Genomic DNA, 15239 nt, shown 5'->3' with positions numbered 1-15239 from the left:
ACGTTCCCTATGTCTCGTGAGCCAGACCGCTTCGACCTCCTCCTCTTCATGCGCCCATCGAGGTGTGTCAATATATATATATATATATATAGAGAGAGAGAGAGAGAGAGAGAGAGGAGAGAGAGGAGAGAGAGAATTGTATGAATGCATATTGCCACCTGGTGTTGTGAGCTGGCAAGCCATGGCCAGCCGAAAAGGGAGAGCACAAACACGAAGTGTTAGCCCTTAATTCCTTTGGTGCTTCGGTTCTGGGCTACAGCCACAGGGACGCCTTCAATGTCGTGTGCAGTTATGTTCATGAAACAAAACGAACGTGCTTCTGAATTTCTGCTTATTATATTATTAATAAGCAATTTCTAAACATCAATTTGAAATGTGTTCAAAAAACTGCAATTTCAATTCTTCATTTTTTTTCTGCTCAGAACAGCAAAAAAAATTATTGCAGTCTTTCTGTTTTTACGTTTGCTTTATTCTCCATTTGTTAAGATTGCGTATCACTTGAAAGTCCTTGAATTTTATATTTTCAATTCTTGGCCGATCCCCCTGAGTGGGCAAGGGGCATAGTGGAGGCATCATCATCGTCGTCATCATCATGATCATCAACGTTAATGGCTTATCCCCTGAAGTGGGTTGCGCCAAGATACCGAGGAATGAACCAGCCAACCAACCTTCGTCCATGATACACGTCTTACTGCCTCGCTGTTCTTCTTGTCTCTGCGGCCCCTATTGCGTGGCATTAGGCACATTTATTAAAGTAGCGCATGGTGTTGCTAATTAGAAACCGTTTTCAATCAGACCGGAAGCACTGTATTGAAGGGCTTGATTTATTATTTGAGTGCATAGAATTCCAGAATAAAGCTACAGGAAACAAGTTGTTCTTTTATGATCAGCGTTCACTTTCTGTTCACAGACACTAAGAGCGTGACGTAATTTTTGCTTCATTTTCAGACGGAAGATGTACATGTGATGCTCACAGTTGGTGAACGGGTAGTAATTGAGTTGGACTCGTAGGTTTCGTCCAAACGTAAGATATGCCACTTTCATCCACCTGCAAACTAATGTCTTCGCAGCGAGGGTGCTACGGACGGAGTACGCCAACGTCTACGCCTCCAGGGTGCCGCCGGCTATGAAGGTCAAGTACCGCGAGGTGGAGCAGCTCTATAACAACAGATTCGTTCAGAACAGCCAAGAAACGCTCTACGCCACCGCATTGACCAGCGAAGGCGGCCTTAAACTGAATGCGTACGCTAAGAGGGCGACCGCACGCCAAGGTAAGGCGCATCTTCTAGCATTTTTCTAAACTCCAGTGCTGACGTAGGGATACGACGTCATTCAGACTTAAGTGAGCCGCGTGCTATATCGCCTTTCCAGTGCTTGTTGAGTTGACTTCACGTCAGCTTGATATTGGCACTTACACTTACATCCGAGTCACCCTCACCTTCAGTGATCCCTTCCGTAGGCATGGTTGTATCGGGCGAACTTTCCCGCTTGAAGCTTTTGTAGTCGTATTTCATTACTTGTACAATGGACACGTACAGGTAACACATTAAAACCAATTCACACACGACAAGAAAGTAAAATGCTTGATTATACTCGAAAATTTATTATGAAAAATGTTCAGGTCTAACAATGACAAGGTGGTTATTTATTTACTTCGTTGTAGCGGATAATTTCCTATATCCTAATTGTTCTCTTGACGTGTGATTGTATTTTCCTTAACGCCTTTTGAGTATTGATAAAAGGGGCTGAGGAAAAATCTATAGGGTAGCTCTAAGAATTGCCACTCACCGCGTAATACAGGAAAAAGCCGCCACACGGTGACCTCCATGAGAGAGACAGTTACAACGACGCGCTTTTCTCTTCATTTCTCTTTCTTTGGAACGTCTCCGCCGCCACATAGCACAAAGGCGAAGACGAGGGAAGAAGTAGATGCGCACACTAGAAATAAATTTATTTCCTTCCTCTTTGCCTTCTGTTGCGCCACTTTACTGCATTATAACAATGCATCAACAAGCACAGCGATAAGTTTTGTTAGACCAGTGACCATCATCGAATAGAAATAGAAGTGGAAACATACATGATCAATAGAGCATAGTTTGTGGCAGCGCGCCCGGCGACGTTGCGATTGCGGCATTGTTCACAACACGCACCTTTCTGAGCACTGTAAAAGCATGTCTAAGCGCATTACGATTTTTGCAAGTTTTGACATAAAAAAATGGCTAACTAAAGTGAAAAATAACAGTTGCAAGTCTTTCGTATTGAAACGACAAGGCCTGCTTCCTTCCTACAAAATTTTCATTTCTTCGTTTCTTCTATTTTTATGTCTTTGTTGCCTTCCTTCAGACACTGCTTTCTTTCTTCTATGCTGCCTACCTTCTTTCCTACCTTCTCATTTTGGCACAAAAGTGTCTCATGCCGGGGTCCACCACGCCTCTGCCGATGTAATTGCGTCACGAATATGACACTGTAAAATACATACTAACAGGTTTCAGAAAAAAAAACGAGAACAATTTTGTCTCCGAGTGTCAAACCTATGACCTTTAGCCCCACAGTGCGTGGGACAAATCACTAAGCAACAAAACTTTTTGTTGTTACCTTCTTGACTACAGGTCAAAATAGCCGAACAGTCATGCCCCCTACCCGTTTCTGCACCAAAACGTACATTATCGAGCTTATAAGTTTTCCAGCTTGCTCACGGCGAACTTTTTATATACACCATATGCTATTGAAAGTGCTCAGAGCTCCTCAATTCACGTGCGTTTTTGTCATCAGTACGAATACGGCGCAAAGGGCGCGCATTGGGCGTGCTCTAAAGGTCATCGCCCCACCCACTGCGATGAGCGCGCGCCTCCACAGGTTGTGGTCGCTCGTGCACGCCAAATTATCTCGTAATTCGGATGCTTTCTACCTTCTGCGGTTCTCCAACAAGTTTGCTTGGAAGTTACAGTGGTTAAAGATAACACAAATGTCCCTTCGCTCGCTGCCGCGGCCGCGTGATTAAAAGTAGCGTGACGCTCGCTCACGAAGAAACATTGTGGCAGTTGTTTGCTTGGAAGATACAGTGGTTAAAGAAAACGTAAAGGTCCCTTCGCTCGCTGCCGCGGCCGCGGTAATAAAAGTACCGTGGCACTCGCACACGAAGAAACATTGTGGCAATTGTTCGTGCTCGCCCTCTGCACGCTCGTTTCGTGCATACTTTTTGCTTGAGGTGTGCGCTGCAAGCTACGAGCTCTTGGTCGTTCTTCGCGTGACGCTACAATTTGTTGCTGTAACAGTCATTTTTTTCCGTCCTTTTGGCGAAACAATGCACAGTAACTCTCTCAACTGGCATTTTGGAGACACTTTCCACTTTCGCGTTATGCCGATTTCTAGACAGAGGGATCAGTCACGTTTTTTCCTTGCTCTCTTTAATCCTTTCCTCTATACCTCTTTGGTACGATTGGGACAGGCCTTCGGGACGGTTTTAAGCTCTCCCATAGTAGAGTACCTAGTACTCTAAATCGTACCCACTTTTTCTAAACACACAATCCTTCCATCCTCTCTGCTTTCATACCTGCTTACCCCCTTTTCTTTCCTTTCACACATTAATCTTTTGTAGATTAGTTCTGTTCTTCGTTCTTTGCTCATAGTTTCCTTTTCTGCATCCTTTTTTCTTATCTGCCTTCTTTCCTTTATCATTCATCCTTTCAGTATTTCTTAGATTCCCCTCTCATAAACTTTTCTTCCTTCCTGCATCGCCCCTGAGCTTCTTTCCTTCTCTGCTTCAATCAATTCATGCTTCGTTTTTTTTTCATCCATTCCTTCCAATTCTTCCTTACTTTCTCACATCAGTCATTCCGTCCTTCCTTCTCCTCTCTTCTAATATGCTTTCTTCGCCAACGTCGGTCCTTTTTTTCTTCATAACTGATTCATTCGTTTCATTGTTCGTGAACGGAAACTGCGTGACTTACAACAAGCCATATGTCTCTTTTCATCCCATATTTACAGATCTGCATTTCGGGGTGCTTGCGAAAGCCTTGCAGGGCCCGATTGCTGTGCAGGCTTGGTATAGAGGCGCTTGAACTCGGCTTCCGAATGTGCGCAGCTCGACCTGCTCCGTCTTCAACATCGAGGAAGTGATCATGAGATATGACGCATACAATTTCGTCAAATTCAGCGGTGCAGTGGACCACAGCAAATGGGCAGTCTCCATTGACAAAGATGTTTTCTGCTTCGCTTCCATGAATCGCATGGTAAGTGATGGATTTCTCGCAGCGGGATTAAAACATGTAAATTTGGAGTGGTCTAATTTGCAGTGAAAAGAAATTCACCAGTCTCTGATCCATTCACTTGGGGCGGCTCCAATGGGCAAGCTGTTTCCTTTTTTGTTTCCATCTCAGTCCGAAAGCTTTCTGCACTTTGCGTTGCACTACAACCTCGTGGTTTGGAGACATTGCACATTTTCTGCACCTTACTTGATTTTTTTTCGCTGCCTACATGGCCGGCCCACTTTTCACCGAGAGACAATGGCTGTGTTCCGATACTCACCATAGACGGCTAAATAGAGAGCTAAATAGAAGGGCGCCCATCTTATCTCCTATTCCAATTCTCCCGTAGCCCGCAAAATAGACAGCTCCGAGAAGACCGCATCGTAGACAAATAAGATGCAGGCTACTTTGCAGTCTAAACAAGATGGCGGCTCAGCGAATCACTCAAATACGCTCAGATAGATCAAATCTCGCCGGAATGGTCGTCTGCACACAAGCTGACGCTTCTCCAAACGCTCAATGTGAGTAAAGTTTATTCGTTTTTGATTTCAACATGAAATAAGCCTGAAAATACAACTGTTACGTTAATTTATTTTAGCTTTTTCTTTTCGGCGCGAGGTGGCGCAATGTCGCGTAAAAGCCGTTTAAATGTGTTCCATTTCTCGGACAGCATGGGCTCGATGCTGTCTTCTAAGCAGTCTTCGTAGACTGCTGTCTAAGAATTGGAACACAGCCTATATCATACGACGACGGGATATCAAGTCACGGTGAGGTCACTGATTTTGGCATTTAGGGACGTCATGATGACGTCGTAACATAATGTTTTTGTATGACTCACACTCATAATGTTTTTGTATGACTCGTTTTTTATTTCAACATGAAATAAGCCTGAAAATACAACTGTTACGTTAATTTATTTTAGCTTTTTCTTCTCTGCGCGAGGTGGCGCAATGTCGCGTAAAAGCCGTTTAAATGTGTTCCATTTCTTGGACAGCATGGCCTCGATGCTGTCTTCTAAGTAGTCTTCGTAGACTGCTGTCTAAGAATTAGAACACAGCCTATATCATACGACGACGGGATATCAAGTCACGGTGAGGTCACTGATTTTGGCATTTAGGAACGTCATGATGACGTCGTAACATAATGTTTTTGTATGACTCACACTGACGCCGACACTGCAGTACCCCTACGGTCTATTTGGTCGTTTTCAGAGGCATTAAGTTTACTAAAGATGCGATGCGGGCTTGCTGGTACAATATCTTCAGTTTGTTTGTTTTTTCTTCTGCGCACATAAAAGGGAGGACGAAATGGAGGCACATAGAGACACACAGGGCGCTAACTCTTGTCCACCCTTTAACGTACGCTACAGGCAAACTAAGTGAAGGTGTCAAGAGGTGTAAAGCTTTTGGTCCCACCCGCCATTGCATGTGTTCGTCTACGAAGGTGATGTACGATTTTGGTTTCCGGTCCCACTGGCTGCATTTCTATGGTGGCTAAACACAATGCTCATGTAGTTATATATAGATCCGCTCTAAAAACTGCGAATGGTCTGACCCTTAATTGTCCCGTGATACTTCCAGAAGACAATTTTCTTGGCGGGCTAAACGACCAGCGAAATATCAGCCACCCGAGTTTAGAAGAGGACGTGTGGGCACGCCCCAGCTTTTCATTTGAAGGGACAGTGACACCAATTTCACTCTGCATTACATTCTTCAGCAAAATTTGCTTTGCCATACAAATATGTGTGCAAAGGTGTCTTTCGTGAAGTCTAAAGCTCAAAAAATACTGACAATGTAAGCTGCTTTGCAAGCTTCACGGTGTTTCAAGAATGCAAGACATGCTTTCAAAGAACCAAATTAGCAGAATAGAGGTGTAAGGGAGTTTTCTCTCCACAAGCAGCCTCTTAACGAGTGACGTTTTAGCTGACATAAGCCCAGCGCAGCTGGTTTGGTGTCTTCCAAGCACTGTAAGCTTCGCACCACTGCGACTTCGTAGCACCTGACGATAGTTATAGCGCGAGAACAGAACGACTACAAAGAGACAAGAAGGACACGAAGGACACGTTCTTGTCTCTTTGTCGTCGTTCTGTTCTCGCGCTATAACTATCGTCATGTCATACCAACTAGCCCAAGCTGCCACACTTCGTAGCACCACAACGAAGCTCACTTGTACCCATTCGAAATCGGTGGGTGGCCGGCCGGCACGAGGGATCGGACTTAGTACCTAGATGACGCTGAACCACTTCACCACCGCTGCGGCGATGTCCTGGTGTCATCCATTGGTGTCATCCATTGGCAGATTCGGAGCACTTCCGGTCATCTAGTTTCCCAAGATTACCTAGAGGGCACTCTGGCGCTGCGATCGTTCAGCGACCATGGGGATGATGGGTAGTACACACATTTGCCTAGTCTTCGTACTTGCGGGCGGCGAATCGTACTTCCGCCTTTGTTTAGTACTGGTTACGGTTTTGTTTTGAAAGAAAGAACAAACCCTTTAGAACTTAGGGACTTGATTCGAAATACTAAGCTTAAAAGAGTAATGTTGTGAAGAGCAGACGGTGAACATTTTCTAGTTTATGTTTTCGTGAAAAAACAGCTCCAAGCCACACGAACACATACGGAGCCAGAAGCAGGCCAGAAGTACGAAAATTAGACAAATGTGTGTACTACCCATCATTCCCATGCTCGCTGAAGCGCCATGTGTGGCAACTCCCAAAGATACTAGCGCCAGAGTTCCCTCTAGTTAGTATTGTGGGAAACTCTATGCTTCCGGTAACACTTTTTTTTCTGCTGTATGAGGAGCAAGTCTGTTCCATTGGCAGATTGAGAGTGCTCCCTGTATGTTCCATTGGCCGATTTGGGGCAGCTCCGTCGCGAGATCCACGTCACAGAGCAACTTTATCCACTCCATCAAAATCGGCGCGTTAGACCGGAAGTCGCAGGTGCCCCGTGCCTCGAAATGGGGCCAACAGGGCGCACGCCAACGGACGCCGGTCGCGTCAGTCGCGCGTCACGTCGGATGTAAGGTTTTGCTGGCGTATAGCGTCGCTTTGCGCAGCGTGCCGACTCAAGCAAGAAAAGAGACGTGCGTCATCGCGTTCATATATGACCTTGCCATTTGCTCAAGAGGGAATCGCGTGTGTGTCATTGGCAGATTCCCGTCCGCTGCCTTTCACCAGAGTGGAATGCTCCGGCGCAGAGTTTTGTCGACCACTCTGTATCCTCCGATAGATGACACCACAAGACACCCTTTAGGAGCTAAGGGTGTGTTAGGGTTATCGAAACATTTATGTCCTATACAAGAGCGAACGAAATGATTAGTGGTACCCGCTGAATAAATAATGCTTAGGATCTTTGGTGAATTACTCGCATTGTAATGACTTTACTTCATAGTAACAATAAAATTTGATTTGATTGATTGATTGATTAAATGATATGCCTCTTTCAGGGCTATCTACAATCATACCGCAAATTTAGGCCAATTATCTTACCCATTTGTGTTATTATATTCAGAACAGGAATATTCGAACCAGCACTGAACAGCGGCTTAACATACTGTATAATACGCAGCCATACATACCCAATGGACGCCTTAAAGCTGTTATGCGCGAGTGCTCCACTCATGGGCCATTTTACAATACGCTCGTAGTGTGTATGGCTTGATCAGTGGTTGCATCATAAAGTAACGTAGCGGTTGTATTTTTTATTGTGGTTTCATCTCTCGATACGTGTTTCCTGACTGATAGATTTCATTTATTCACGTGTTTTCAGTGATGGGGGTGTTTAGGCATTACAAACAACCTATCGTACGGGTGTTTCCATACGTGAAAACAACGTTTTTCAATGATGTAAGCGTGTTAGTTATACACATTACAATACCCTCTTAAGGGTGTACACTGGTTTGCTGTTTATTTTACATCATAATCGATTTTTGCATAGTTCACGCAGTTAAAAATGCATGCAGTGACGTCAGCCTACAGCGGTGACTTGTACGCAACAGTAGGACTATTTGTGTTGACGCGAGGTATCATAGCAATAAAAATGGTCGCTTGCGCTTCAGTAAGTGAGCTACGGAGTGGTGCGGCCGAGTGAATATTTTGATATCTTACACAAGCACGAGACGAGAAGCTCATATTGGGTTGTCACGTCACGGTGAGATTCGTAGCTAGCTTTTAAGCAAATACTGTAACTACTTTTTTCAGGGTGCAGCCACGATTACCAGAACATTTTCTAGGCTGTTCACAACATGGCTTTTTATTAGAGGCTGAAAAGACAATTAAAACGTCACGGTAAGATTCTATAGCTAGCTCTTAAGCAAATACTGTAACTACGTTTTCAGGGTGCAGCCACGAAATCCAGGCCATTTTTTACGCTGTTCACAACATGGCCTTTTATCAGAGGCTAAAACACAATTAAAAGTTTCGTGTTCGACTCTCATAAAGAACAGAGCTGCTATAAGTCGATACTTAACCATTATTGTTACGTACATGGACAAAAGCAATGAGTTCGTGTGGGGAAAGCGAGAATGAGATGCCGTACTGGGCGCCAGGAGAACAGGCATGATTTGGACGAGACAGAAGGAACCATGCGGAAACATCGCCTTACGGGAGAAACCTGTCTTCGATTGCTTTTAAAGCAAAGATAAAACATTACGGATGTCTTTCGCGATGAGCGTTAAGGAGCGCCATGCGAATGGTGTGAAGGCTGCGTCTCTCGAGCAACAACTCCGAAATCTAGCAAACACCTCGTATACCCTTCCACGTACTGCACCATCACTACTTCTTGTTCGGGAGAGATTTAAGGTAAAAACCACTTCTCCCTCAGCTGCGGCCGTATTTCCTTACAATAGTGCCTTCTAAAGATACGCAAGATTGGATATAAACAAGTGATTAGCTGTTAGCCTTACCTTGTAAAACGTTACATTCTGTTGCTATTGCGTTTGTTGAACTACCCTTGCGTCAACAACTGCATTTTTGTTCCAACGCAGGAGTCTCAGGCGAACAACCGTGGCGGAGAAGCTTTGTGCTTCGAAAATCCCGCGGTGAAGGCTCTTTTCAGACGGAGCGCTGTCATCAACCAACAATGCTCCGTGGACGAGAGTGAACTGAGAAGCACCGCGACGAAGCGTGCCAGACCTAACAAGCGTACAAACAATCGCAAGAGAGTGAAAACGCAGCGTACGCAAGACACCGCGCAGACGAGCAACGACAGGAAGGTTGAAATGCGGCGTCCCCAAAGCAAGAAACCCCATAGGGGGCGCGCGTAGCATTCACAGGCTTAAGGTCCCTAGATGAAACATCTAGGGACCTTATCACAGGCTGACATGGCCTGGAGCCGCGTCTTCGTCCATCCTCATCTCCCGCAGGCGGAGTTGCGTATGACCAACGCCGACTAAATTTCAAGGCCGAAAGGCTGCCGCAGTGACGTCAGAGGTTGGGGGCCCAGTTGCCCAACTGAGCATGCTCAGTACGACTTTTTTTTCCACATCTTTTATTCGCCCCAATCAAGCCGCAGCAGCTGCGACAGCGGGAGTGTTGGTTCTCCTAAAACGTGAACCAAACACAGGTTTTCCGCCGCGTTCGTGGCGTAGCTGGGCCCCCACCTTCTGACGTCACTGCGGCAGCCTTTCGGCCTTGAAATTTAGTCGGCGTTGGTATGACCCGTTGATAGTTTGAACAAGTGCAGGTAGCGCTTGTCCTCTTTCTTTGTGTCTCTTTTCGCGCATTTAAACATCTATACCATGCATCTCAACCAACTAGCTCAAGTGTCTACTATCTTTCGATTCTCTGGTAGTTCACATAGCCAAAGAATGAAAATAAAGATTGCCAGGTTTGACGCATTTTAAACTGTTTTGTCGAGTGATAGCTGAGTTTTGTTGGCATTGGGGAAATAAAATTGGCAGCATGTACACGGAGTGAACGATGGAGAGTGGGGCGAAGCATTCGTCCGTTCATTCGTTCTTGCTTCCATCCGTCAATGCGTCCGTCTGTGTGACCGTCCATGCGTGCGTCTGTTCGTGTGTCCGTTCCTGCGTTCGTCCATGCATCCGACCCTGCGTCCGTTTATGCGTCCATCCATGCATCTGTCTGCGTGTACGTTCGTCCATCTATTCGACAATGCAAGTATCACCATCTAGCATCTTTTCATCATATATTCCCCATATAGAAGCACCGCCATTCAGCGGACATTGCAAGTACTAAACGAGATGTGACACACACACACTTTCTTACGGCGTGCGCTTCAGGTCTACTTCCCACCTTTAACCACCTCGAGTTCATGGTATATACTAGTTCACTGTATTCATGGCACTGCGGTCAAACGCTCGCTAAACGTTTCTAAAACCCAGGAGGTTATGCCCAGCGAGTATAGCGTAGCAACCTTTCCTTGTCAGATAGTGCTCAATGTACATGCCAATGGCTGCTAATGGGAAATGAGAGACAGGAGAATACGGCTTTTACTTTCTTACGGCTTGTGCTTCAGGTCTACTTCCCACCTTTAACAACCTCGAGTTCATGGTATATACTAGTTCACTGTATTCATGGCACTGCAGCCAAACGCTCGCTAAACCTTTCTAAAACCCAGGAGGTTACGCCCAGCGAGTATAGCGTAGCAACCTTTCCTTGTCAGATAGTGCTTAATGTACATGCCAATGGCTGCTGATGGGAAATGAGAGACAGGAGAATTCGGCTTTTACTTTCTTACGGCTTGTGCTTCATATCTACTTCCCACCTTTAACCACCTCGAGTTCATGGTATATACTAGTTCATTGTATGCATGGCACTGCGGCTCAACGCTTGCTAAACCGTTCTGAAACTAAGGAGGTTACACTCAGCGAGTATAACGTAGCAACCCTTTCTTGTCAGATAGTGTTCAATGTACATGCCAGTGGCTGCTAATGGGGATCGCAGCCTGCGCGTTAACTAAAAGCCGAATGCCCCTGTCTCTCATTTCCCATTAGCAGCTATTGGCATGTACATTGAGCACTATTTTTTATTGTTCAACAACGCACAGAAGAAATCCCCACCGGCACCACCTTGCAGGTCAAAATGTAACAATTGTTACACACTACGAAACCACGAGGAACGAATGGGTGCCGCCATAAAGAGCTTCGCCTCTGAAAGGGGAGCACTGGTTCACCCTGAACAATCAACTTATTTCGGCCTGGTTGTTTAGGCAGACATTTATAGTAGAAGCCACGCACGTATATTTACGCCATAACACATGCACGTTGCTAGGAGCAAACGCACAGGGAATGCAGCCAGTGTCTATGGCGGTGGCGACAAGCAAGATTGGTCATGAATCATAAGTGGTTGAACTCCCTCAAGAGTCGAATCGCAAGAGAGCTGTGAATGTAAGTTTGAGCGACTCCGGCTGTGTAATATTTTGATGAGCCCGAGTGCGAGTCAGTCTGGCTGAGAAAATATTTAGTGAGTCTAAGCGAGGGCGGTGGAGGAAGACTTTGTTTACGTAGTCCAAACGAGTACTAAGTGCGGAACGCGTATCGTAAGTTGGTACGTCCTTGATGTGCCAACGTGTGGCACTATCTTATTTCGAGTTCAGAATTTAATTATATCTGCAGCCTGCTCAGACACACTCAAACGCACTAGCGTTCGTTTTCGTTGCTGAGTGAAGTCAATATCGGAGGGGGAGTGGTGTCTCCACCAAACGCAGAAGCTCTTACACGGCATTGCGTGGTAGCAAATTGACCACACGTTTGTGTGCCTCAGTGCAAATGTCATCGTGTATTAGGTAAATGTGGCTATGCGCCCCAGGAGTTCGTCAGTTGATTTCTACGAAGAAACGGCGATAACAGGCATGGTAAATTTGAATGCAAAAGTGTTAAGAAAAACAAAAATCAGCATAATTGACCCGAGAAATGCTTAACATGACTGTTATTGTCCCAGAAGGAATCTAACCCAATCAGTTTGCGTGGAAATAAAGTATTTTACCACAGAGCCACGCCAGGTCAAGGAACTCCTTTGGAAGATCCTATGCTGGCGGTTTATTGGTGAAATGTCATTAGCGATTGCAATGCTGCCAATCTAGTTTTGTAAACATTACATATGCACTTCAATGGTACAGGTGTGATGCTGGCTTAGCGTCAGTGGTAGGTAAGTGCAATCCACAGAAGTAGCTGTACGTAGCACTACCTAGGGCTGCCTTCTTTGCAAGCACAAGCGCCGCATTTCAGCTTACAATTTTTGGTGTTCGTAATACACATGTAGCTCGTGGCATCACTATGAATTTGTAAAAAAAACTGGCTGTATGAACCATATGCGGCTGTTCAAAGTACATGTCTGTGAGTAAACGTTTGTACACACGTTTAGCGTCAATTTGTAACATTTCAAGAAAAAAAAATTACACGACAGGGACCTGCCCCGCATGCTTCGCATGACATTGATTCCCCTGTTTTGTGGGATTTGTGATTTTTTTTACAATTAACTTAGTGCGTACACCAACTGTACAAAGCCACAGGATCCCTTAAGTGGGCAGCACGAGAAAAGAGCCTGTGTACAAGATCTCTGGTGTCATCTCTATTTCTTTTTCACTACGGGGGTGGGGTACATACGAGGTAGGGGGAGAAAATAGGTTAAATTTAGTAACTTCCGCAAGCGCAGGGGTACAGGCATGTCACTCTGATCATATTTCTGCTCAAAATAATCCTGATTTGACGGAATACGCATGCAATAGCGTTGTCTATTTACCTGTCATTACCTAAATTAGACTGCACTTCTCAAAGAGAAGCAATATATGAAAAGTCTAAGCTTCACCTGGTTCTGTATTAAACTTGTTGGAGTGCTCGCCCACAATCAGCAAGGTCCGGAAAGTAGAGTTTCTGTCTGATGTAGTTCTGTATGTGACTCATTGCCGACGACGTCTTCCCCAGGAAAAAAATATAGAAGTGAGAACACAACAAAGAGGTGTGGCTACCATACTTCTCACAAGCCACAAAGTAGAAAGTGTGTGTAAGCTACCAAGCTACTCCTCTTTCAACGTTCTGTGGCAGTGCTAAAGAAAAAAAAGAGAACCGAAGGAAGATGTACCGAAGCGCATGAAGGTGTGTACGACTGGCCCCTTGTCAGGAAACAATTACGAAATAAAAGAAACACGAATATTGTTTTTGCTTAGTTGCATTGCCACGAGACTTCACAACAGCGCCTCGCTATATGTTGATCCCCCCTGAAGCCTATTACGCTCTTGTACGAAACAAATCGCGTGATAGAGCAGACACTTACGGCTACCTTCTGCCAGGCGGTACGAGGTCAATATATTACGCAGTCTGGAAAGTGAGACAAAAACAAAAGTATACGGGGCTGGGCGTGACAGAATTGGCTCTCTCAATTCTCAGGGTTGCTTGCTCAGCTCCTGTGTACAAAGAAGTGAGCGATACGGGCAACTATAGCCCCAGGTAAGACAACCATACCGATGGGCTAGGCTTACCCATCGCTTGTCGACACAAGAACTGATCGAAAAGCAACAGGCTTAGCCGACAGGTCAGTACGCGAGGGTCTTACGCAACAGGATGAGCCCGGTATATGGTAGTGTATACGTACCCCAACGTTAAGCCTTGTCGTTCAGTAGATGTGAGAAAGAAAAGAAAGAAAGTGAAAGCAATGAGACAGGCATGCAATTTTGTCGGCTGTAGCTCGGATCCTTATTGTCTGATTGAGCTCTAAGTGCTACGTCGCGGTCCGCCTGTTGTGCGGGTTGTCAGACACTTCTTGTTTGCCCCGCATGGTGTCGCCACTGTTCCTTTCTCCATCGGGGGCTTTATCGCATTGGACGGGAAGGACGGGAAAACGGAAAAAACCGCCGCTCTCTGCTAACGCCACTGATGCACCGTCTCTTCTGTAGCAATCTTGCTCCGTCTTTCTTTTTTTTGCCTTTCCGTGGACATCCTATATTTGGAGATACGCACATAAGCTACACTGTATATACATACACATTTGCTTCACTCGACTCGAAAGTTCATCGTTTTGTTTTGCTGGTTCTGTGAATTGTCGGATCGGGGTTCCAGCCCGCTTAGTGTAGATTTATGCCCCCTGTTTTGAGCACTCAGAGCTGTATTTGTTGGGATCCGCGGAAGGCAAGGTAGCGTGTTTGTGGCATTCCTGGGATCGAAATAACCGCACCAGAAAAGGACAGAATCACCTCTGTTATTGCTGTGTGATGTTATCCTGACTCGTATGTTTTTGAATGTTCTGCTTGCTCTCCGACCATCTCGCCGTCGTTAGGCGAGGCAGACTGGAATGATTATTGATAATTTCTAGGACTAAGGTTTCAATAGAGAAACTATTCATATTGTTTGTACGCTAATAAAGAAACTAATAGTGGTAGTTAAAATATTCGTCAATAATGATGGTCTCCACAAGCTAAAGTGCGCGCGGTGACATATACAATAACGTCATATATCCATATTTCTTCAGCATCAGGTGCGCAATGGGCACGCGTTCGCACTACAACGCATCGTATGAAAAAAAAAGCTACTTTGTTTTCGGTAATATCAGCTTCAGCGAGTAAATGCCATAAACAATTGATTGATTGACATGTAGGGTTTAACGTACCAAACCCACCATACGATTATGAGAGACGCCGTAGTAGAGGGCTCCAGAAATTTCGACCTCCTGGGGTTCTTTACCGTGGAACCAAATCTGAGCACACGGGCTTACAGCATTTCCGCCTCCATCAAAAATGCAGGCGCCGCAGGCGGGATTCGATACCGCGATCTGCGGGTCAGCAGTCGAGTACCTTAGCCGCTAGACCACCATGGCAGGGCGATGCCATAAACACCTTTGTGTCCAGCCATGAGGCCTGGAGTAAGTTGGTCGGGACGAGGAGTGCAGCGAAGTTCTTTACGCAGAGTTGTGGTGTGTGCGAAGCATTACGAGCTCATCATACTATGCTCACGCGAACATCATCCGACATCAGCCAACAGTACTCAACGTTGAGTAAATAGTTGTCAAAACTACAAAAATGACCCCCCACTGGGCAC

The 15239-nt window shown here is 45.5% G+C and overlaps 1 protein-coding gene across 1 annotated transcript; it reads left to right on the top strand.

Annotated features, from left to right (window-relative positions):
* The first annotated feature begins 1074 nt into the window (after window positions 1–1074).
* Window positions 1075–9518, top strand: LOC119179948 (uncharacterized). The gene is made up of 3 exons (XM_037431076.2): window positions 1075–1271; window positions 3988–4232; window positions 9234–9518. The coding sequence occupies exons 2-3, from the start codon at window positions 4122–4124 to the stop codon at window positions 9510–9512; spliced, it is 390 nt and encodes a 129-aa protein (XP_037286973.2). The 5' UTR covers window positions 1075–1271; window positions 3988–4121; the 3' UTR covers window positions 9513–9518.
* Window positions 9519–15239: the final 5721 nt, after the last annotated feature.

Source organism: Rhipicephalus microplus, chromosome 7, assembly GCF_043290135.1.
Source record: "Rhipicephalus microplus isolate Deutch F79 chromosome 7, USDA_Rmic, whole genome shotgun sequence".
Taxonomy (NCBI): Eukaryota; Metazoa; Arthropoda; class Arachnida; order Ixodida; family Ixodidae; genus Rhipicephalus; species Rhipicephalus microplus.
This window is presented reverse-complemented; position numbering and strand designations above follow the sequence as displayed.

Coding starts and splice junctions, on each gene's coding strand:
- LOC119179948 (XM_037431076.2), top strand. CDS start 4,122: ATGAGATATGACGCATACAATTTCGTCAAATTCAGCGGTGCAGTGGAC. Junction 4,233..9,233: donor TCGCTTCCATGAATCGCATG/GTAAGTGATGGA, acceptor GTTCCAACGCAG/GAGTCTCAGGCGAACAACCG.